Here is a 23,320-nt window from a genome sequence, read left to right as displayed (position 1 = left end):
CCCATCGAGGGCCGGCTTCAACTATAACAAAGAACACCTTATCAACACATCATAGCATCATATCCCAATGCAAACATTGGCCTCAACACATCGTACGACTCCCTAACGCCATGTTCCACTGACAGTCACGGCCTGGCAGCTGCTCGGAACAGCATAAGCCCTGTTAGGATCGCTCTCCCACTTCACCGCACCATTCGACTCAACAATGACAAACTTGTACTGGAATGACTGACCAGCCGGCAGATTCAAAGCCGTGGTCCAAAGGTGATTGCTAGAGGTATACTTTGAAGCTGAGAGTGCTGGCGCGGAGGATGGGCTCCAGTTACCAAGGGCGGGGATGGATCCCACAACCTTGACTGTTTGGCCCACATTAGTCGTGACGACATGGTCAAAGGTGACAGGTACTGTGCTACAGCCCGTGCTAGGGTTCTCAGTCGTAGTGGGAGGGGGTGTTCCAGTACCGCTACCGGTGATGGCGATATCTGCGCAGGTGAGGTAAACCTGACCCGTCTGGAATGAATTCCAACGGAACGACAGAAGTGTGTGGTTCGAGACGTAATTTGGGATCTTGATCTTCTTGCTGACGGGATATCCTCCAGCGATGGAGGTATAACACGATCCAAGAGGAGCGTTGTCCACGCCCTGACAACCGCGGCGGGACGATGCTCCAAAAGCATTGCAGGTGAACCAGTCATTTCTCCAGCAGGGTTGCCCAGATGAGCAATCCGGGTTGAAGCCGCAAGACTGCCCCGAGACGTCTGTACAGGGGAGCAGGCCATCCTGGAAACAATCCTCGGCGGCCTGCTTCTCCTCATCGGTAGGAGTGTATCCGGGCGTCAGAAGCTTGTCGACAATGGCCTGGTCCTGGCAGATGCGGTAACTAAACATGCCACCATGGTCTCCGTTGTTGTCGACGCACCACTGTACGTCGACGACATCCCCAGGCTTGTAGGTGGCCACTGGGGTGTTGCCCCAGTTGCTCGAGGGTACATTATAGTCAACATTGACTCGGGCGTTGAAGCCGCAAGGGCCGCTTCTACCGACTGTCGCGGCTTCTACGTCAGGCCATGCTGACACGGGCTCGCGGATGGTGCACTCGGGGCAAGAGTCGATGCCGGCCTTTTGAGTCAGTTAGGAAGTTAGGTAAGGAGAGACGGTGCATACCTCTGCGCCTAGACGAGTGCGACTCTTGGGAATGGTTAGATAGCCGTGGGCATCGACTGAAGCGGCGAAGCCTATGGCAAGGAGCTGGGAATACTTCATGATCTGGGATTTTGACTGCACGATCTGATGGACTGGTTGAAGCTGAAGACTGGTGATATTTTCTCCTACAAGACAGACTGACATGGCCCTTTTATGACTTTTTCTTTTCACCTCTTCTTTTCACATGCACCCAGACTCCATGAAAGCATCGTGAAGGCGGAGTCTCCTGTTGCTCAGGCGCTAAAGCACACAGGACTGAGAGCTCTCGGTGACACTGACCAGGGACGGGCCGAATGACAAGTCTGGAAGACACAATGGTCTAATGCATTGATTTCATAAACCCTTAACTTTATGCAAAGAGTAAGCTCCCAAAGAGGAACACCGTCTCGACATCCTGTGATCCGCCATGTTCACAACGTTGCCAAGATTATAGACTAGCCATAGACCATTGGCGCAGTCGGCCCTATTGCCAGCATCTGATATTATTACAAGGGCAGGACATATGTCAATGCATGCGTCTCTATGCCGTAAATAGCTCATCGCCCGACGGCGACGTTCCCTCCGCTTAGCGAAACCGGAATCGCTCCCGTCTTCACCCCGCACTTCTCCGCCTTTTGACAGCGGGATTCGAGAGAGATGTCAGGGGCCCTACACCACAAAGATCGTGGTAGGACCGATAAGGTCACCGTGCTAAGATGTAAGGCGTGGGTAGGGGCCTCATTCCTGTTCTGCCTTGTCACACGTGGGCTGAAATTTGTGTCAGTGAACATGGGTGTCTGCAAGGGGAGGGACTCTGGACGAAGGGAAAGCCCAGTCATGTGCTGAAACGCATCGGAATGGCTATTGAGACCCTTGTTGAAAGCCCAGGAAATAAATGAACGCTATAGGCTGCCCAGTAAACCCTTCATCTAAACCAAGGCGGGAATTCGCCGCAATAAAACCGCCCCTAGCACACAGAGGGCCAGCGTGGAAGTTACAGGAGCTAATGCTCCTAGCGGTAACCAGATTAAATAGCCTCCAAGCTATCAGTAATGATCTGATTGCCTGTATGTGGCTAGAAGGGACAATTCGCTTTCAATTTGTGTAGATAGAATCCACGACGGTCAAGCCGTGGCCCGTCGCAGCCATCCTGCCCACTATGCTCCAAACATGCACCTCTCCTGAGGACGGCAATGAGTCTCTTCTAGGAACCTATCAACATTTTCTAAGAGCTATCTCATCAGCTCTCTATGTATAGCTTCGGAATGGGACTTCCATACCTGGGGGAAGACTCTTATAACGGCCGGCAATGGATAGAGATAACGAGCCCCGATTAGTGTTAATATCGCGTTCTTTGTTATAATGAATTCCGGCCCTTCATGGGATAACTGCGCCAGTCGATAGCATCTCACATTTGAACTCTGTCAACCTCCACGCCGAATGACTCTTCTGCTTCGAAAGATGACTTTCTTGTTCCATTGGTTGCTTGGGGGGCTTAAAATTGCCCATTCTTGTACCCTTTTAGCACAAGCTGGCACATTTTGGGACAATCTCGAGTCCAAACCATAGCCTATCGTAACAGAAGTCACCCCTTGCTGCTCCCATTATTCAAGACGAGGTCCAGAATGAACTGATTTTAGTGTCGACCGTTTCCATCACGAGACTCAATAGTATGAGTCAAATCTCACCATCGAGCCGAACTCATTAGCTCTACCGCAATAAGCTCACCCCGTGCAGACACACCAAAGGTTCAACAATATATTTCATGACTCACCGGGGAGTTTGTCCTACGCTTATACGTAATTTTATTTAAGCTTATAATAAGTTCTAGCGGCTTATAAGTAAGTTATGCCCTTAGCGGGTAAGCTATAAAGGGTCCTTATATAATTAGGGAAAGTTTATAGGATATACATAATGTTGGGCGCTTATCGAGCAGGCCGTGACAAGGGGTGGCATAGTACTTAGTAGCTTCCGCTGGTTAGCACTAGTTACTCTTCTTCTTTAATTAATATAACATGCTTATTTTAACACCATCTACATGAGGCGCCGGTAGACAGATGTAGATAAATTTTCCAGCCTGTTTATAACTGGATACCGTCTGGTAGGGACTCCCTATTCAATATAGCACCATTCTCAAGTAAAATGCGCTGAACTTCCCCAGCCCCAGGAAAAACCCCCCTTTCAGCAATCAGGCCTGCTGCAACCCCAGCAGCCTGGCCAGTTGCCAGCCCTGTGCCCATGACACGAGCAGCACTGCCAGCCAGACGATCACCATCAAGGCATCTCCCCGCCGCTAGCAGGTTGCCCGTGTCCACGCTGCGGAGGCAGCCCAAGGGAATTTCGAAGACTTGGTGCGGAGGCAGACGGAACGTCGAGGCCCAGTTCTCGGCCGTCTCGTCATGCCATTCAATTCCCCAGCCGCAGATGGCGACGACATCCTCAAAGTGGGTACACTCATCGATGTCCTCGATACGTAGCTGGTACATTGCGTTTACATGCCTTGACTCCCGAGTGCCAAAATTGGGGCCGCTAGACACGAGATACATGTCCTCGTGACCAGGCAGTCTTCGTAGGATCTTGAGATACTCAAGCGCCTGCATCTTGCCCTCCTTCTCGGCCTGAGTGATGCTCCGAGCATCGCGGGCATCGTACGGCGCGGATGCGAGGTAGGTCGTTATGTCACCAGACTGGGGGAGTCGGAGCTGAACACTCGACACCTTCTGAATCTTGCAGGCAAGTTTGGGATCTGCTGCTTTGGCTTCCATGATGGCGTCTCTCCACAAGGCAGACGATGGATTGGCGTGCTTGAGCCCACCGAAGCGAGTCGAGAGCGTGCCTAGGTTGATGGTACCGTGGTTCCCGTATCTCACCGAGGCGCCTGCATGATACGCTAGATCTCCATCGCCGGAAGCGTCCACGAAAGCCCGTCCTTTAAACGTTGTCGTGCCACGGCGTTCTTGTATGGTTACCGATGTCACGGTATTATCGGCGGACCGCTCTGCGCTGACGACAGGCGAATGCAGCAGGACTTCAATTTTGTGGCTGTCCATAACCTCCTCGAGAGCGAGCTTCATGCCCTCCGGCTCAAAGACCTTGAGTTTACCCATATCAGCATTTGCGTGGTCAAAGTCCAAGGGAGTTAATACCTGAAATACGCCTCGATGTCGGATGGGGTTCGGGTCAGTGGCACCAAGTTCCAACAAGCGCTTGTACAAAGAGTCCCAGATGGTGCCAACAGTGCGCCTAGGCTTATCGGTACAGGTGTATAACCCACAGACCGAGTAGACACCTCTGTGAGTGCCCGCTCCACCGAGACAGCTCTCCGACTCGATAAGTAGAATGCGTCCCGAGGGCAATGCTTGTCTCGCACCGATGGCAGCTCCAACACCAGCGAATCCTCCTCCCACGACAATGACATCGTACTGTGTGTTGGAATCTTCCAGGTCGGCCATCGAGACCCCAGCTGTAGCTTTGACGACGGTCATTGTGATGTATCAATCTCGTCCTGAAAGTCGATAGAAAAAGAGGGTAAGAGGGAGGAGCGAACTGGTATTGGAATGTGCCTCCAAGTGTTTCAATCTTCACGTAGCAATCCTAGCTCTGTATCATATACCATGTACGTCCTGTGCTCCCAGACATGACTGGTCTCCATAGGTGGCGTCTTTCAGCCAATCGGATGTACTTCCAGCCCGTCGGCCCCGGACTTCGGATATATGCGGTCGCTTTGCCGATGAACCACTCCACCATTCCCCACTTCCGGCCTCTTCCCGCCTAACTGCATCTCAACTTCCGTGTTTTTCGAGACGCAGAGAACCGTCAAAACCGAGCGCATATGTCCCTGAATTCCGGTTCCAGCCTTTCGGATCTATCATCTGCTGCAAGCTCCGCTATCTCCTCATTTTCCGTTTCCCCTCCCCTCATGGAGCAGCAGCCGACCGCATCTTTCGATGCTGGCACGGCAGGCAGTGGTTCAGCCTACCCCCGTCGTTCCAGGGTCACGACTGCTTGTCTTCAATGTCGAACAAAGAAAGTCAAGTGCGATGGCAAGCGGCCGACCTGTTCTCGATGTGCAATGCCTGGGCCGAAGGGTTCGCCTTTACCCTGCAACTGGGACTCCAGGATCGATGGAAGGTCTTCGGCTGCCCGGGTGCGAGCTGCGGCAAACAGCCAGCCACCGAGAATCCCACTCCCAGGTGATGTCTTTGACGCTTCCGGTCACGAGAATGCCCCGGATTCCACGGGCTCCCCTGTAAGCGTTGCTCCGCAGCCGCCTACCCCTTCAGATTCTGCCTTGAAGGGGATTGGCGGCCCTCGTGTAAGTGGGCAACTCGGCCCGCGAGAGAACCAGCGTGGGAGCTCTCCCAGTTTTGGGAAGTGGCAAGGTCCCACGTCATACGGCAACATTGGCCAGATAATCGACCAAGTACTAGGAAGAAACACACAGCAGGGCACTCTCGGAATTGCGAGTGTTGCGCCCTTGGCAGACAACATCCGGAATGCTTCTGCAGGGGACAGCGCCCCTGGTCAGCGATCAGTTGTCCCCTTTGCTGCCAGCGCGCTTGACCGTCACAAGGACCTCATTTTCCAACCATCCCTCCATCCCTCCCTAAGCGAGGCAGATTTTGAGCTTCCGCGCCGGGCGCAGGCTGATAGACTCTTTAGCATTTATTGGGATGTCTTTCACCCTATCTTTCCCACCCTTGACCCGCTCGAGGTTCAGGAAGCTTACACTCGGCTGTGGATTAGTCAAGGCCCTAGCCCCCAGAATAGGATCTTTCTCTCCATCGTTAATGCTGTCTTTGCCCTGGCCTCGCGCGTCGACACCGGCATAGGCTCAGAGGCAAGAGAAGAAGCATCAGCCAGGTATTGCGGCCGCGCGTTGGCCTTGCTGAACTATCAACGAGCTCCATGCGTCTCGTTTCAGTCGATTCAAGCAGCTCTTCTCATATCCGAGTACCTTCACCCTATTGACCCTCAGCAATGCTGGATGCACGTGGGCATGGCCATTCGGGCGGCACAATCCTTAGGCCTCCAACGAGCCAGGTTGAGCGCCAGAGTTCAGAACGACCGAGCTAAATTGTTGCTGCGAAGGGTCTGGTATTTGTGCGTCGCATGGGACCGCATCCTGTGCATGACATACGGAAGACCGATGATGGTCAGTCGTGAGCAATCCGAATCTGTCCCACTGCTCGACTTTATCCCACCACCTGGGTCTTGTACCACAGGGACTGGCTCTGATGAGGGATTGATCACTTCCTTCCTAGCTAGATCAGTGGATCTCTACTCGGTCGTGGCTCGTGCTCTGGAGGACTTTTCTATCTGGGACCTGGGAACACCGGAAACGGATCCCTCAACAAACGGCCACCTAGACTCGGTGGCTCTGGACCGTGTCCTCATGCATGAGAAGTCGCTGTCTACCCTTGTACGATCTCTACCAGAACATCTTGCCATGCCCAGCATCACAGAGTCGTCGAAGTTTTCTCTTTCCAACCGCCATGCTGTTATTTTCCATCAAAGGTTCGTTCTTCTAGTTAGAACTCTCACTTCACCTTACAAAAACTTCAGTCTCTCCAAACTGACGTTCTCCAACTTGGAATAGATCATTACAGTCACGTATAATACTCCTCCGACCCGTTCTCTCTCACCTTGTCAGAGTCAAGCAGCAGTCTGGAATGGATCAACCGCCCATTGACCACCCCAACCTCTCGCATCAGATCGCAGTTGAGTGCGCAATATCCTGCGCCTCGGCTGCATGCGAAGCTATCGACACCATCTCCACGCACGTTATAGGGTACTCCTCAACCAATACGCATGGTTGCGACCTCACAAACACCTGGTGGAGTAACGTTCTGTATCTCTATAGCGCAGGCACTGCTCTCATCGCGGCCTGCATTTGCGACGAAGTAGTCGACCGGTTTGGAAAGTCGACCATCATTGCGTCGTGGAACCTCGCGTTGAATCTATTCCGACACTACGGAGCGATCAGTGCTTGGGCTGGGCAATTGTCTTGCATTCTTCAAGCCTTGGCGCACAAGGCCCAGACGGGACTGCATCTAGACACATATGGCTCTGGCGTGGATGAGCTTAACATGGACTTGACAATGTGCAATGATGGCACAGCCAACAGCTTCTCGCAAATCGACTTCGGCCGTTTTGCTATGCTTCAACCAGATTACCAGCTTTTGAACAATATTGATCTGGATACAATCCTGGATTTCGGCGATGATCCCTTTAATCTTTTCGGGGACGGCATGTTTGGGAGCTAAAAGGGACGATGTAGACCCGTAGATATCTTGGTCAAACTGTTAAATCCACAGCATCACTGCTATCCTCAAACATGTTTGGGAATTCTCATATTGTTTCACCCCTGAGTTCAGAAGTTGGAGAATTCTATCCAGAACCTTCGAACATAACGAAAGGGAGGCCTAACGAGATTAGATTAATGTCTATAACTCTTTGTTTCCTCTTGACAGAGGCGGAGAACTTGAAAATTATCCTGTGTTGAACGAAATATTACCAATCGGATTCCACGTCGCTCAAAGTAGCCTTTACTCTTAGCTTGTCCATTGCTGGGGAACGGAAGCAGGGTAGCCTGATGAAGGCCAAGGACAGTCCTCGTTGTCGCCACCAAAATTTACTCCACTGGCCACTTTCCGAGCCAATAGACATGACTTCCGGTTTCTCAATGCGGAGGTAACACCGGAGTCTGGGGACTCTTGAGATCCGGGGAACTTGTCCTTGAGATGCGGAGACCAATCAAGAGAAGCCATGGAGAATGGGTACGATGAACTAGCTAGTTGAGCTCATTCGCTTTGGAAAAAGTATATCATGGCCATTCCGCCCAAGTCTTCCTGTCTGCCTTTCCACCTGCCATCATCGCATCCTTTGATCCTCGTTGCCTCTTTGACATCAACCCGGCGAATCTCACTGCACTTCATTGCATCGATGGCAGAGACAACCATGGATTCTGCTTCAGAAAAGCCCACCAGCGCTGCCGTTCTTGAAGAGCCGTCGGTCGATGCGGCCAAAGGAGCCAATGCCGCCACGGAACACATTGAGTCGCTTTCCCACGACACGCGTGCTGCTCTGGACAAGGCTGTCAGCCGCAAATTTGACCGCCGAGTGCTTCCTTTCTGCATCCTCATGCATCTTTGCTCCATGATTGACCGAGCCAACATGGGCAACGCCAAAGTCTTGGGACTGAAGGAGGATCTGCACCTTACGGGAAACAGGTTCAACATTGCAATGTCTTTGTTTTACATTACCTACATTCTCCTTGAGATGTGAATCTCCTTACCAACACAAATGTCAGAGACCAGTGCTAAACATTATCTAGCCCGGCCAATGCGGTCATCAAGCGAATCGGCCCAAAAATCTGGCTATCATTTCTGACCACTTCCTTCGGCATTGTCACCATGTGTCAGGCTTTCGCAATCTCCTTCCACGGCATCATAGCTGTCAGGATCATGCTCGGGCTGTGTGATGCCGGTGTCCTCCCTGGCATCATGTTCACGCTTGCAAGCTTTTACCGACGGCACGAGCTCACGACGAGAATGGGTTACCTGTCGGCTGTCGTGTCCCTGTCCGGGGCCTTTGGCGGTCTGCTAGCTACTGGGTTCTCTCGCATCCCCTCCGGGATTCTGCACACGTGGAGACATGTTCTGTTCTTCGAGGGCCTGATCACTATCCTCATTGGCTTCTCCGTTGTCCTTCTACCTAACAGCCCTGCCACTTCAAGCTTTCTGACTGAAGAGGAGCGCATCTACGCGTGCTCTCGCCTGATTGACGAAGCCAAAGCCCTGCCTGACGAGAAGATGAACAAGGTCACTTTCAAGCGTGCCATCATGCATGTTCCCACTCAGCTGGTTGCCGTGGCTCTGATTTGCTCCCTGTGCTGCATGGGGTCGTTGCACATCTTCACGGTAAGCATGAGCTCTTCTTCTGCCTGACTGTTCAACTGACATTTTAATGTAGCCAACCTTGCTGCAGTCTATGGGTTATAGCGGTCAGCAGGCCCAGCTCATGTCCGTTCCCCCCTACGTGCTCGGGGCCATTGTCTGCATCACGACGGCTACACTCTCAGACCGCCTACGTAAAAGAGGCATTTTCTTCATCTGCCTTCTTGCGCCCTGCATCTTCATCGGCTTCACGCTCAACCATTTCGTTTCTAGCGTAGCTGTGCGGTACTTTGGCTTGTTTCTCGCTGTGTCTGGCGGATTCAGCTCAAGCCCTCTGCTGCTCAGTTGGTCTGTCGATAACAATTCCGGGCCTGCTGTCAAGGCTATTGCTTCTGCCTATGTCATTGGTCTTGGAGGGTGAGTCTTCCACACAGAAGGAACATGTCTGTTGATTTCTGCGCAACATCTGGCTGACATGAGTTCCTTGTTCCAGATTCGGTCAGTTGCTTTCGACGTGGACCTACATTGCCACGGAAGCTCCGAAATACCCAACTGGCCACAGCATCAATATGGCATGTGCTTGTGTGCTGTTCCTCGCCGTGGGCTGTCACTCTTTGTGGGCTATGAGGGAGAACAAGAAGCGTTCTGTGGGGTTGCGCGACAGTCGCTTGGCACGGGAACACGAAGGCCTTGGTCATGATCACCCAGCATTCAAGTTTACACCTTGATTGCAACCAGCAAGGCCATTAGGTGTAGCTAGAAAGCTGACCAAATGTGGCTCTCATGTATACCATTGGGTCTTTGTAAGTACCCTCTATGTGTAGCTATCATTTTTCATTTACTAAGCCAGGGAACGTAGGATAAGGGACGCCCTTGGTTTATTTCCGGTGGTGGGAGACGGCTTGACGCGCTATCTTGTCCGGCCTGGACACCACTCTACGCCTCTCAATATCAAACCATTTAATCGTCGAGACTGACTACAATAGTCACTATAAGTTGACAAAGTGAAGCGCGCCTCAATAGTTGTCTAATCGTCCGTTCTCGTTGTGAATATGCCAGCCTGCAACCACTCACAGCATTTATTGCCATCCTCATGGAGTGTTTCAGACCCGCCTGGATTTGTTGGTATAGCTCCCCAAAGTACCTTTTTACCGATGCACAATATCCTGCGATACGACCGTCGGGTGTCACAAGCACCTCTTTTTTGCTGTTGTCGTCCAACTCATTCTTTATCCGGGTCTCTAAATTGCCCCTGTCCGTGCTGTTACCTCCTGCACTGCTTCCTTGTATCGATTCGAGGGCCATTAGTTTGAATCCAGAGAGCTAACTGCTGGACATGTCTGAGCTTCCTAGCAGACAAGGTGCGTATTCCTTCGCAATGGCCTTGCACGACGGGGTCGAGGCAGCCTATGCTTGTTTCAATGACGGGCCAATACATAGCGTTCGTGATGGCCCATGTCGGATTATGAGGCTCCTGACCCTTGCCCTCCTGAGCTTTTCACCAAGTTTTACGACATCAGCCACCCTCTCATGATACAGAAGCTGCTGTCAAGGGGAGCCAGCATCAATGCATCTTCATTAGCGCTCCCTGATGGCCAGTCGATTTGAATGTTATGAGGTCCAATTTCGGACTGAGGAATCATCCCTTGCCTCGTCCAATTGGACTTTACCGAAAACAACAGCGATCATTCATTAGCATGCTTGCCAACCTCGGCGCTGCGCCCGTCTTTATCCAAGAAGAGCAGTCGTTCAGGTCAAAGTATCGTGATCATGGGGTATACCAACTCTGGAAATGTGCACTCCAAAGTGAAGTTGCGGACGAGGAGAGGCTGCTTTAGAACCCAACAGCTGGGGCCCTAGTAAACATCCCTGATAGACTGGATCCCCAGGAACGGGAGGAGTTGCGATGATAGCGAAAGGATACAGAAGAGCTGTTTAATCGGCAGATACCTAGGTGACAACTTGCAAAATAGTAAAGAATATCGCAATTAAAATAACAAAGCCTAAGAAAACCAGGTCGAGAATGTTAAGCTAGGTTTATTAAGCTCTATAGTTTAAGAAACCAGTTTGAGAAACCTAGTCAAGTTTGTCAAACCCCAGTCTGTCAAACCCCGAAAATCCAGTCTATCAAACTCAGTCTGACAAACTCAGTCTGTCAAACCCAGTCTGTCAAACTCAGTCTGACAAACTCAGTCTGTCAAACTCAGTCTGACAAACTCAGTCTGTCAAACCCAGTCTGTCAAACCTCGAGTCTGTCAAACCCCAGTCTGTCAAACCCCGAAAATCCAGTCTGTCAAACTCAGTCTGACAAACTCAGTCTGTCAAACCCAGTCTGTCAAACCTCGAGTCTGTCAAACCCCAGTCTGTCAAACCCCAGTCTGTCAAACCTCGAGTCTGTCAAACCTCGAGTCTGTCAAACCTCGAGTCTGTCAAACCCCAGTCTGTCAAACCTCGAGTCTGTCAAACCTCGAGTCTGTCAAACCCCAGTCTGTCAAACCCCGAAAATCCAGTCTGTCAAACTCAGTCTGACAAACTCAGTCTGTCAAACCCAGTCTGTCAAACCCAGTCTGTCAAACCCCAGTCTGTCAAACCTCGAGTCTGTCAAACCCAGTCTGTTAAACCCAGTCTGTTAAACCCGATTAGTCTATTAAACCCAGTTTGTCAAACTCAGTTTGAGAAACTCCAGTTTGCCAAACCCAGCCTGTCAAACCAGTTTGAGAAACCCAATCCAGTTTATCAAACTCTTTTAGTCTATGAAACCTAGTCTGTTAAACTGAGCTTGACAGACCAGGTTTAAGAAACTAGTTTGAGAAACCAGTTTGAGAAACCAGTTTGAGAAACCTCGGTCTATTTCCCTTGGGTCTAGAATCCATGAGTCTCAAAGGAGAGATTAGGGCAGGCTGGTTAAATTGGGCTATTAGGATATACATGGTATTCGCCGTATGTCTCATAGGCAGCTCTGTAGTTAGCTGTGGCTGTGTCCCTGGGAGGGCTATATTCTGGTTCTGATTAAATCTCTGGAAGGCTTGGATGTCGCAAAGGTATGCCATATGTCCCGTACGCAGCCCTGTTATGGCCGGGTACGCCCGCGTGTTCTAATTCATCTGCCGGGAAACACCGAGTCGATGCTCTGCAGAAGCTTGTGTTTCGTATATATACCTTGGGTTATTGGCAGTGTACATATCCCTGTGGCTCAGATAACACTCAGGGTGGAAGCATGTCTTTTCCGGAGCTGATATTCATAAAGATTGTAATCTCACATCATGACGTCGACCCCACGGCTGTGACAAGGTCGTAAGCGACACCTAAGACCCCGGGATGATTCCAACATATGATGACGCGCAAGAGGTTAATAGAGGAGAAAAGGACACAAGGATATAGCCGGTGTAGAGACCAGGGGTGGAGAGTCAGCAGAATCGATTATAATGGCCCTCATAGAAGCTTTGGCCTCGAAGGCGCAAGTTTATAATTATTCTTACTGCAATCATGTTTATATTTGTCGCTGCTAACGTCGGTAGTATAATAGGTATCGCCTTGAGTAAAGGGTGGCTTAGATATAGGGCGGGGAACTAGGAGGGCATGCCGGAGTAAGGAAGGGAAAGGGAAAGGGGGTTTATATTTTAGTTAGCAAAGGTAAATACTAAGTATTAGTATTATTAGGAACTTATAATAATAGAAGTAATGGTATTATATTAAGAAAATAATTACTAAAGTCAAACATTTATTCATATTACTTATATTCTAGCATATAAGCAAAAGTATTCTTATTTACTTATAAATATAAGCCTAACCCTAAATAACCCGACCTATACCTCCAATCTATCTCGTCAATGCTATCTTATAATAAAGCGTTTAGCAAATAGGGCTCACATAGAGGAATACTAAAGCCTGTTTTTAAATAACCATATTAGTTAAATTGTGTTAAAGTAAGTATTATTAATATACCAAACAGGGCGGGTTTGCCCCTTGCTAGTTAAGGGTCGGGGGGTTGTCTCCTTAAAAGCCGCCAAGTATATAGTTCATAAGCGAGGCGCCGGTCATATGGCGGGAGAATCTGGCCTATCGAGTAACTAAGAATCACCGAAGGGCTCCGCTACCTTAAGTCTTATAATAGAACTGCAAAGGTGGTATCTATCTTAAAGATAGATCAGCGAGGTCCTGAGTTCTCGGGCCTATTATTAGGAGGGGAGAGAAGCCTCTCAATGAGGCGTTATGTATCCTCGGTGTTGCTGCTCTTGATTACGAAGCCTCCGCTGAGAGTCGGCATTGCAATAGGCCCACGAGCATGGTCGGGGTCTGTTCCACGGGCTTGGTGCCTGGCATGAGCCTGGCCTTGGACCTGATCGATCCGGCCTTGGATCTGGTCGGCCTGCCCGATGGGAGCCTCTTCCTGGGCCTAAGTGGCCCCGTTCTGGGCCTGGTGAGCCTCGCCCTGGGCCTGAGGAGCTTCGGCTCCGTCCTGGGTATAGCTCATAGAGCCATTAGATTAGCGACGGCTAGAGTTCGCGGGGGTTTGCTGCGAGGAGGACATATTAGTTTACTTAAGGGAGATATATGAATTCTTGAACGTGATTTACTGAGAAACGAAGTTAAAGACGGGCGTGATGGATTACTAGGTGGTAAATAGACCGAGATCATTGCACCTATCACGTGATGTAATTACATTAGGCAGCACCGCGCCCTAGTCTATCCTATGGTGACCTTACTGCTATTATTTGCTAGTAAATATAGCGATTTAGATATTATAGTTTTAATTATAAGCCGTGGTTTATAATTATTAAGGTACCATAATATGCTATTAGCCCCAGTAGTCTACGTGGCTAGCTTATATACTAATTCTAGTCTAATCTTATATAGACTAATCCATGTGTAATGACCTTTTACTATTTAATACCCTCACATATTGTTTTTGCGATTAAAGAAGTCGCTAAGGAAGAAACCAGGCAGAATATCAAATAACACAATAATCAACACAAGGCGGCATGACCCACACACCGCTCCCGCTGTGATGACTTTGTCTTCGATGCTACCACCTTTGTTCGCAATTAAACATCAGTCGGTCGATAAATTCTCCGCCTGGCGGTGGAACGGTGAAACGGTGAAACGGTGAAAAACGCGGCTCACGCAAGATTGTGGTCACGTGGCGCCTTCATTGACCTCGCATGGCATGCCCAGGTATGCAGCGTCGCAGTAATGACGTTGCGGTAGATACGGACAGTAGCCTTGCAGTTTGTCTCAAAATAAACCAGATTAAGCTGTTCTCTCCTGCTTTGTGTATCAGGCGATATCATCAAGATTGGCTCTGGTCTAGCATATCCAGGGTGCCACGCTCAATCCCAGTGTTGACGGCCTCGATGAACAGGTTCTCAATTCAGTGATGTCATATTTGCCTAGAATGGATGCAGTTCTCATTTGTCAACGCAGACTATGATTCACTGTCCCAGTCAAGATGCGGCCGTCACCGGCAGAGAAAAAACAAAGAAAACAGCCTGGCGTTTCTCTTGCATTTGGACCCTGTCACAACACATCCTGTCTTTTACGGATACCCGAACATTCCCTTCCACTCCTACGACAACAAGATGAAGAGAACGGGTTTGACTCGAAGAGACGGTTCGCGCCCGAGCGATCGAGTCCATCCCAGGCCCCGAAAGGCAGCCCGAACCAACGAGCCCGAGTCTTCGACGGACAAAAACGACACTGAGGAGGTACTACCGACCCTGGTAAAGAAACAAGCTGGTGACCGCGTGCTGACCTCCCCTTTCCCGCAGATGACTGCACCGTCTCTGGTGAACGCACCCACGACTCCTGTGCCCTCTTCTGGTATGCAGGAAGTCATTGGGGCAATGAATGACCGCTTCGATAAGGAACGAGCTGAAATGATTGCATCATTCCGAGGCACTGTCCAACTCGAGACGGCTGAGATACTCAAGCGTCTAGATGCACAGGACGCTGTGTTAGAGGCTCAGACCAAGGCGCTCCAGGACCTGAAGAAGGAGATGGCGGCCATCCACAAGGCCATCGAGGCTGGGAACAAGCAGACTCAGGCCCCTGATGTCGGTCCGTCATTCGCCGAGCGTGACATGCACCAGCACCACGAAGGAGCACGAGAGACCGACAGCGAACCTGCGGACGGCCGAGTCCTTGCACCTCGCTTTCCCACCACAGAGAATGAGGAGAGCCAGAGCACGGTTTCATCCCGACCCGCGATCCCCGTGTGCAAAGATGGGTATATAGAGTTCAACACACCGCCTGGTTGGGAACCTCCAATGGAGGTTTCTCTACCCGGCCCAAAGAAGTTTCGCATCACCCCCAGGGGGTCCAAGATCAGCCGCCATCCTCTTGCCGACTCTGGTGTCGTCCCACCCTACCAATCAGCCACCCAGCGTGCCATGAAACAGGCTTATGGAAGCAACGATGACACAAAGAATGACACCTAACTGTTCTTAGCTTGATGAAAACGTTAGGTATTGTTGAGTTAGAGGCTTTCATATGCGGGCTGTCGCTAACCTTGGTAGACCTCGTGCTGTGGCGTTCGGCCCTCCATCCTTTGGGGTGGCCAATTTGCCCTGGGCCGGAACGTGCATCGGTACCATGTCCGGCGGTGCCCCACAACGGAGCAGTCATTCCGGATTTTACGGGAGTCCCGGTATTGATCAACGAACGGGAATCGGCAGGCGGCAAGGAAGGCAACAGGATGGGCAACGGTGTTTAATTCACTTGGCATGTAGGCGGCCAATGGATCTGTTTGGCGACTTGGACAGGAAGTGGTTGGGAGTGCTTGGCTGTATGATTTGTTCCCCGGTTTGTCATTAGAGAGAAAGCACTTGAACATGTTGATATCACTGAAAGATTGGTTGGTAAACATGTAATGTGAACAGGTAACTTCCATGTGGTGCCAAGTGAGAAGCCTTTGTGTGCGCAATCATCCAGCTGTTCCAACGTGGATGGGCTTTGTTGGAGACTCCATTGAAAACAAGGTCTCTCATGTGTGGATGATTCCATTTCCTGTTATCATAGCAGATACGCTCCGTTGAAACGTGACGAGGAATACAACAATTCGTTTCCCTGACTGTACAAGTGAAGTGGCAATGAAGGCTTGTTTTCTTATCTTATGACTGTTTGCCGGGAGCCACGCATCGACACAACAACAACAAGGATACTGCCACAAACTTGAGGGCGCCGTTACTTGACGCGTTCGTCTTGATTGAGCCAGGTATATAAACCCCCTTTCCCTCACACTTTCTCCCTCGTTTCTCACTCCCACATTCCAATATCTACCAAGGTGGCTAAGGGTCAGATTACACTGTTCTTCAATAATATATCGCAGCCATCCGGGTAAGTTGATATCACAAGCTCCTTGCGAGTTAGTCTCCGCGCGGAAGAACGAGAATTGACCCGTGGTTGAGACAGATAAGCTAATTCAGCTTCCTATATAAACTGGCCACCGAACAACCTACGATATCAGCCCTTGATTCGGCCCAGCCAGCCTGGGACGCTGTCTAGAGAGTTCTGCAACTTGCTTACACCTCTAGTAACGTATCCAACCTGGCAAGGCTCCCCTGAGCGACTGGCCATGGCGCTGCAGTATTCCGTCATCTGTCGGACTGACGACCGTCGCCCTTGGAGCCCTCAGCCGAGCTGTAGATGTCATGGGGCAGATCGGACGTAGTGGCCTCTTGAAAAATTGGCTATATATACCATACTATGGACTCGAGCACTCAGAGAATGTCGCCTGTGATCATTCAGCTGGGTTCCAAAAACAAAGAGAAACTAACTCCAAACTCTTCTCTTGCATCCTCTCCATTCCACATCTCCTCATTTCTCGGTCAACACTCTGTAAGGCTGGATCCCACCGGCCTGTTTTGGCACCTGTTCTAGCAAAGCTAACGATATTATAGCTCATAATGCCTTCCAACGCTGAGAACCGTCCCCGCAAATCGGCCCCTGCCCCCTCGGAGGATTCCGGCTTTCAGGCCGCCCTCGACGTTGCCGTCAGCGCCCTTCGGGAGGAGTTTCTAGAGGAGTTGTCTCGCCATCAAGAAGCGATGAGGGTGCGTTTCGACATGGGTCACAATGTCCGAGATGGACAGCGAGAGAAGATGGACCGAAGGGTCAGAGAGATAGAGGCCAAGCTCTTTGACTGCAGGCAGCAGAAGGTTAAAAAAAAAAGGCCACTATGTTAGCATTGGGAAATGATGCTATGATGTGTTAAAAATGTGTTCTTTATTATAGTTGGAGCCCGGCCCTCAGTGGGTTAACTGAGCCAGAAGATCGATGGAGGCCAAGATCCGACAGCTCCGGTTGGAGACGCCGAGCTTCGTGCTCAGATGGACCAGACCACCTCAACGTGAGGGCCAGTGCTAGCGAGCATCAACTGGCCCTTTGGGGAATGTCGGTGTTTATGGCACCTATTCTGTTGAACATGGTACCTGAGTTGGAGCGGACTGATTGGCTTGTCGTTGGTGCCGTCAACCCCGGCTTCAGCGGAGACCTTCCGAGCAACCTCGCCGCGCCTACTCCGATGGGCTTTGTGATCAAGAGCAATATCGCCGATAACGCCGCCCGCCTCATCATGGCCAACGACCCCTCTAGCCACGTGGCTATGAATAACACGATACACAAGGATGACATTGCTCGGGCTCGCAAGCAGAGGCAACGAGATCGGCATATCGTGTCGTCTTTCGGCTGACTCAGGCCCGATATCAGGTTCCCCGGCTATGAATTCAGCCACGGTCTCATCATGCCTTCCAGCGCGGAGAACCGTCAATTTGCTCCTTGCCCCTCGCTGGATTGCGCCTCTACGGTTGCCGTCAAGACTACCGACTCCGTCTGCGCTTTTCGAGAGGAGCTCTTTCGCTTTCGGCAAACTGGGAGCCTGCGTGTCCAGATGGGGCGCAAGGTGATGGCCGGCTGGAAAGAAAAGATGGAGCAAAAGGTCGGTACACTCGAGACCGAGGTCCGCCAGCTCCGGCAGGAGAACGACTGGCTCCGCGCCCAGATCAATCAGATAAATCAGAGCCTACAAGTAAGACCGCCGGCAACGATGGACACGCTAGCAATGGCTAGTTTCTAAGATGATCAATAAGAAAACAGCGACGACAAGGCTATGTAGACAGAGGTGATTTTGCAAATCGAGTCTTTATTTGGCCTGTCAATGGACTAAGCTTGATGAGAAAATGGGATTCTAAGGACTGGGAATGCTTTATGTAGAGGTATTCTACGAAGATCTTATGCAAAGCTTCAGAGTAAGAATATCGTTAGGATAGATATTCTAAGAATACGGAAAATAATATAGTCGACCTCATTTATAAAACGGAAAACAATGAATCACATCAAAAAAGAGAAAAGATAAATATTGATTGAACAATTTTGAATTAGATAAAGATCCAGACAGTTGCTCACTTGGGGAAGGTTTTTGAACTCTACCCCCATCCTTCGACCGTTCGCCAATCCCCCCTGATACCGTCTTCAAGCCTCCATATCAACCTATAGACCTCATCACGACGAATATTCATAGTAATTCATCTTTAGGGTCCGCTACCTCAGTAATCGGAATGCCAGAGAACTGAATGACGGCAACTCAACTCCTGGCTCCTGATACTCCTGCGGCCTCCCTGGTGTCCTTTGCAGCCCGTCTACTCGCTCTGAGGGTCCTCGGAGGGATGCCACTCATCGAGGTTATGTAGCGGGCGTTGAACGCCGGATGCGAGTGCGTCACATAAGCCTGTGTCTTGCGCATTTTTATCCCTCCATTCGGAGACGGCGCTGACTGGGATTTGTGTCCAGTCACAAGCCAAGATTATGGCTTTCCCCGGCACCTTGCGCAGAAGGTAGCAAATACCAAAGAGGCATCGGGTCGGTCCTTCTTCATGTATCTGATCGACAGGGAGGATGCCTGTGATGGACTCGTCGTAGCCAATTTGGTGGACCTGAGCATCCGTGGCAACCAGTTTGTGAGCCAGCTCGGAGCTTGCCCTGGGACAATACCCCCCAACGAGCTGATGCAGGAAAGATCGGAGAAGATGAGCTTGAAGCTGACTCACTTCATCCTTGTCGATGTCCGTGCTCTCATCGGACACTTGCATAGCTGGGGATATCTTGATGCCCTGAGCCTGAAGCGCACGGCACATCTCGGTCACCCGCTTCTCTGCCAGCTGGGCAACCCCAATGTCCATGCCAATGATGTCATGCAATGCCTTGAACCTGGGATTGTCAAGACCAGATTGAACACTGAGGAAATGTTTCCAGAGACCCAGAGATAGCCACATAGTTCCCGTTTGGGCCAGGCGGCGGCCGTACCCCCTGCATGCCTCAAAAAGCAGTGAGAATAGCTGCTCATCTGCCAATGTCAGCTCCAACAGAGATTGTTCGAGGGACTTGGGCGAAAAAACACGTTCAAGTCCAAACGTAGCAAGGGCTGCCAATTGGACCTTCACCATCTTCACCACAATATCTGGGCTTTCAGAATCAAGGGCCACAAACAGGGCAAGGCGGTGGTCGTAGTTGACCATGGGCAAAATGGCGCGAAAGGCCTTAGCATCAAGACCAGGAAGGATGAACCGATCTTGGGAGATGATGCGTTGCACACTCAGCCGATCTAACATCTCCATGGTCATATGAAGAGCTGGGGCTCGCACGCAGCGTCTCACGACCCTCTTGGCATCGATGCCCCAAGACTGCATATCGAAGACTGAGGCTATGAAACCTCCCAGATGGGCATCCTCGATCAGCCGATGACGATAGTACCCTGCTTCCAGGAAGGCCTCGATGCTGCTTCCACCGGTGTAAACGTAGGTTGCCTTTGCATTTGGCTGGTGAGCCCACCAGAGCTGGTCTCTTCGCTCATCGCGGGCAGTGACACGGTTGAAGAGAGCAAGCTGCCCAACGCCGTGGTGCCAGGCAACATCCTGATAACTGGAGCCAAGAACGACGTGAACCTCATCATAGCCCTCGAGGGCCGTAGGGAGAAGAGGGCAATTGGCATTCAGATCAAGGACCCAAATGCTTGAAAGACCTTCCTTCCGGTAACAGAACTGGTTGAACTGTGGCATGCGTTGTGTATCACGAAGAATTGTTTGAACAAACGCAGATTGAGGCAAGAACTGACCTACAGGCACTTCTCCGATCATTATGACGGCGATAGGGCATCCGGCACCTCGGGCCATCGCTTCGTCAATCCTAGAAGCGATATCTTGGTCCTTGATGACCCGGGCAGCGGCCAACGGGTCCTGGTCTGCGAGGGCGGCCAAGTTGAGCTCGGCAATGACGATACCTGGGTATCGACGCTCGACTAGGGCTGGGACAATGTTATAACCGGGGTCGGTTGACATTGTCAAGACGTGGAGACTTGTTGCTGAGTTCACGCATACATCAAACACCCATTCTACGAGGCCAATCAGGGCGAGCGCGCAATCAGCAGAGACCTGCGGGTCAAGCAGGATGACAATGATAGCCCTCCGGGGAATCCATCTATTTTTCTCCCATCCCATGGGATTATTGAAGGGGACCCACGAGACGTGACCACTCCCCTCACGACGTCTGCTGCCTCGCAACGCGTGTAGGACTTCGGCAAAAGTAGCGATAACCGGTGGCAAAGTACGCTTGTTGAGCTCTGCTTGTACCTCCTGGGTAATCACGCTCCGCTCAAAGTCAGAAACGACAAAGAACGGACGCAGATCACTCGCATAGCCCGCCGATGGAATTGCCGTGGCTATCAATTCCATCAGACTGGGCTCTCGCAGCCGGTAGGGCGGGATCTTGATATGTCCAAACCGCGCCCGTGTGGCTCCAGCCTCGGGAAGTGGCCCACAGATCGACGCCATGAAAGGCTTGAGGGCACCAAGGATGCGTTCGGAGGTCGGATCGGAGGAGGGGGGGGTTCGATGGAGGGCGGCTTGGCCGGAGACTGGGTTGTCAGACGAGGACATGGTGAGTACCTGTAGCAGAGAGTAAGTTAGCGATGGTCTTGACGTAGTCCACTTGAAAGAATACTTTGAGAGAGTTTGGTATGAGGAAAGTAGGATGTTGTAAGGATAATGTGTTGATGTGTGAATGAGTGGAATATGTCAATGCGCATTCACTGCTCGCCAGCTGGCAGCAAACATTGCCCATGACCAGCCAAACATCAGAATCACAGCGCTCAGGCGATAAGCGGCGATTGCCTTATCAGTTGAGAGGGGAAAACAATACCAACGAATTTTCTACAGGCTCCTTCGCTCAACTTGCAATCTTCACAACAACAACCTCGCAAGTTCCTCCAAGATGAGCTCCAGCGACGAAATCCCCCCCCGCCCCAACGACGTTCCTAGCCTTGCGGCTAGGCGTGCCCATATGGATGTCGTTTTTAGACAGCATGGGCCGTACACCGAGAAGATGATGGCCGCCAGCAGAGCTAAGGCGGTGCGCACCATCTGCTTTGCCCTCCGTGGGTATAAGAAGATCAGGGTGAGCCAGGTGTACTTTGAGTACCTGGTGGATCTCACCATCTGGGATAACTGGATGTTTTGTATGTATTGAACTTTCCTATCTATTGAGTCACGCTAACTAAGAAATCAGACAACGAGCTGCCAGGCACTGGAGTGCCCTTCCCTGAGTGCCCATGGGCTGAAATAAGGCCGGATCCCTCTGACATGAGTGAGGGTCTTTCGCTCATCTACGCCCAGTGGCTCAGGGACAACTTCCCTGACGAGAAGCACGACGGCAAGGCGCCAGCCTTCGCAAGCGACGAGAAGACGGCCTCGAAGGCCCCGGAGACTCCAGCTGCCGGATCCACTGAGCAGCCGCCTGTTGCTGCTGAGCCCGAGCCCGAGCCCGAGCCCGAGCCTGAGTCCGTTGCTGCCGAGTCCCAGCTCGAGCATGAGTCCGACGCTGCCGAGCCCGAGACCATCGCTGCCGAAGACATGCCTGGCCCTGAGCCTGAGCCTGCTTCCGCCCCCTCTGTGCCGGCCTCCCATGAGGTCGTCTTCCGGCCCAAGACTGAGGCCAAGCGCACTCGGGCGCCCGCCCAAGGCTTGAGTTCGTCTCGATGGGCCCCTCCCCCTACCCTCCTTGTCGCTGCGGACGCCCAGCGGCCCAAGGGCTCTCCTCCCATCCCTCGCGGCAGCATGGTCTGCCCACCAGTCCCTTCCCTGGCCGCCCGTGAGCATGCGTGGAAGGCGACGTTTGGCGATGGGCTCAGAGACGAGCCGTTCTGTGGCCCCTTCGAGGTCCGCATCCCTTGCTGGATTGAGTTTGAAGAGCTCATCTGGGGCCATAACGGCCAAATCTTTGCAAAGGTCCGGGATATCATCCACAGAGACCTTGCCATCTCGTGGGAAGATGAGAAGCCCACCTCTGTCAAGGGAGGGCAGGGTATGCCTCTGTCGGTGGACTACGAGGGCCGCCCATACAAGCTCATTGTGGGCTTCTCCAAGGGTGTTGACCACACCCATGGAGCCAACCAATCTCTGCTGCTGGCCCTTTGGAACAGTGTTGCTGGCTGGGCTGGTCTCGCCCACATCGGCACCTCGATGACTCTGGCGGAGTACCTGAGAGTCAACCAGGCGCGCCAGGATGCTGTTGTCATCGGCACCATGAGCGGTCCCAGGAACCCTGTCCGTGCTCTCTACAAGGAGAGTCAGGAAAACACCCTTGCTGCTCAACAAGCAGCCAGGAAGGAGAAGTGTGCCATGGAACGATGGCAGTGTGAGGTTCATGAGATCCTCCAGAACCCCATCGAGATTGCCACTGAGCGACTCGATGGCTGGGTCATGGCCAGCGGCCATGACATGGATCTTCGGATCACGGTCGCTGAGCGAGTCTGGGCTATGTCTGTCAGTGACCCTGTCAAGATGGCCCAGGGGAGCCACTGGGCCCATTGCCTTCGCTCTGGGCTTCGCGTGGTACGAGAGAACTAAGCAGGTAGAGGGTAGATAGTTGTGAAGCAGTGGGATAGTGGTAATACAATATAATAAGTTGTATAATATCTTATATCTCGTGATGTAATTTTTAATTAAAAAGTAATTTAACCTTAGAGCATATTTTATAGTAAATTAAGATAACTTAATTAAAGAGATATAATTTTATATATGATTAAGTTATTATACTTAATATCTTTTAATAAAAGACTTAATATTAAATAAGCTTTATAAAAATTTATATATAATATAATTTTTAATATTTAATATTTAATATTTTATTTTTAATATTTTATTTTTAATATTTTATTTAAAATATTCTAAGTAAAATATTTTATTTAGAAT

At 51.1% G+C, this 23,320-nt stretch overlaps 4 protein-coding genes across 4 annotated transcripts; 2 read left to right on the top strand and 2 right to left on the bottom strand.

Annotated features, from left to right (window-relative positions):
* Positions 1-102: 102 nt before the first annotated feature.
* On the bottom strand, positions 103-1,263 carry NCS54_00993600 (CBM20 domain-containing protein; the record flags this gene model as incomplete). The annotated part of the gene is made up of 2 exons (XM_053155262.1): positions 103-1,119; positions 1,165-1,263. The coding sequence occupies 2 exons, from the start codon at positions 1,261-1,263 to the stop codon at positions 103-105; spliced, it is 1,116 nt and encodes a 371-aa protein (XP_053011237.1).
* A 6,879-nt stretch (positions 1,264-8,142) lies between these two features.
* On the top strand, positions 8,143-9,808 carry NCS54_00993500 (MFS domain-containing protein; the record flags this gene model as incomplete). The annotated part of the gene is made up of 4 exons (XM_053155261.1): positions 8,143-8,465; positions 8,519-9,104; positions 9,157-9,497; positions 9,574-9,808. The coding sequence occupies 4 exons, from the start codon at positions 8,143-8,145 to the stop codon at positions 9,806-9,808; spliced, it is 1,485 nt and encodes a 494-aa protein (XP_053011236.1).
* An 8,907-nt stretch (positions 9,809-18,715) lies between these two features.
* On the bottom strand, positions 18,716-21,007 carry NCS54_00993400 (Hypothetical protein; the record flags this gene model as incomplete). The annotated part of the gene is made up of 1 exon (XM_053155260.1): positions 18,716-21,007. The coding sequence occupies one exon, from the start codon at positions 21,005-21,007 to the stop codon at positions 18,716-18,718; it is 2,292 nt and encodes a 763-aa protein (XP_053011235.1).
* Positions 21,008-21,341: 334 nt separating this feature from the next.
* Positions 21,342-22,975, top strand: NCS54_00993300 (Hypothetical protein; the record flags this gene model as incomplete). The annotated part of the gene is made up of 2 exons (XM_053155259.1): positions 21,342-21,585; positions 21,636-22,975. 2 exons carry the CDS (start codon positions 21,342-21,344, stop codon positions 22,973-22,975), a joined length of 1,584 nt encoding a protein of 527 aa, XP_053011234.1.
* Positions 22,976-23,320: the final 345 nt, after the last annotated feature.

The sequence above is a fragment of the Fusarium falciforme genome, chromosome 8, assembly GCF_026873545.1.
Source record: "Fusarium falciforme chromosome 8, complete sequence".
NCBI classification, from domain to species: Eukaryota; Fungi; Ascomycota; class Sordariomycetes; order Hypocreales; family Nectriaceae; genus Fusarium; species Fusarium falciforme.
Note: the sequence above shows the minus strand (reverse complement) of the source record. Positions and strands in the feature narration are given on the sequence as shown.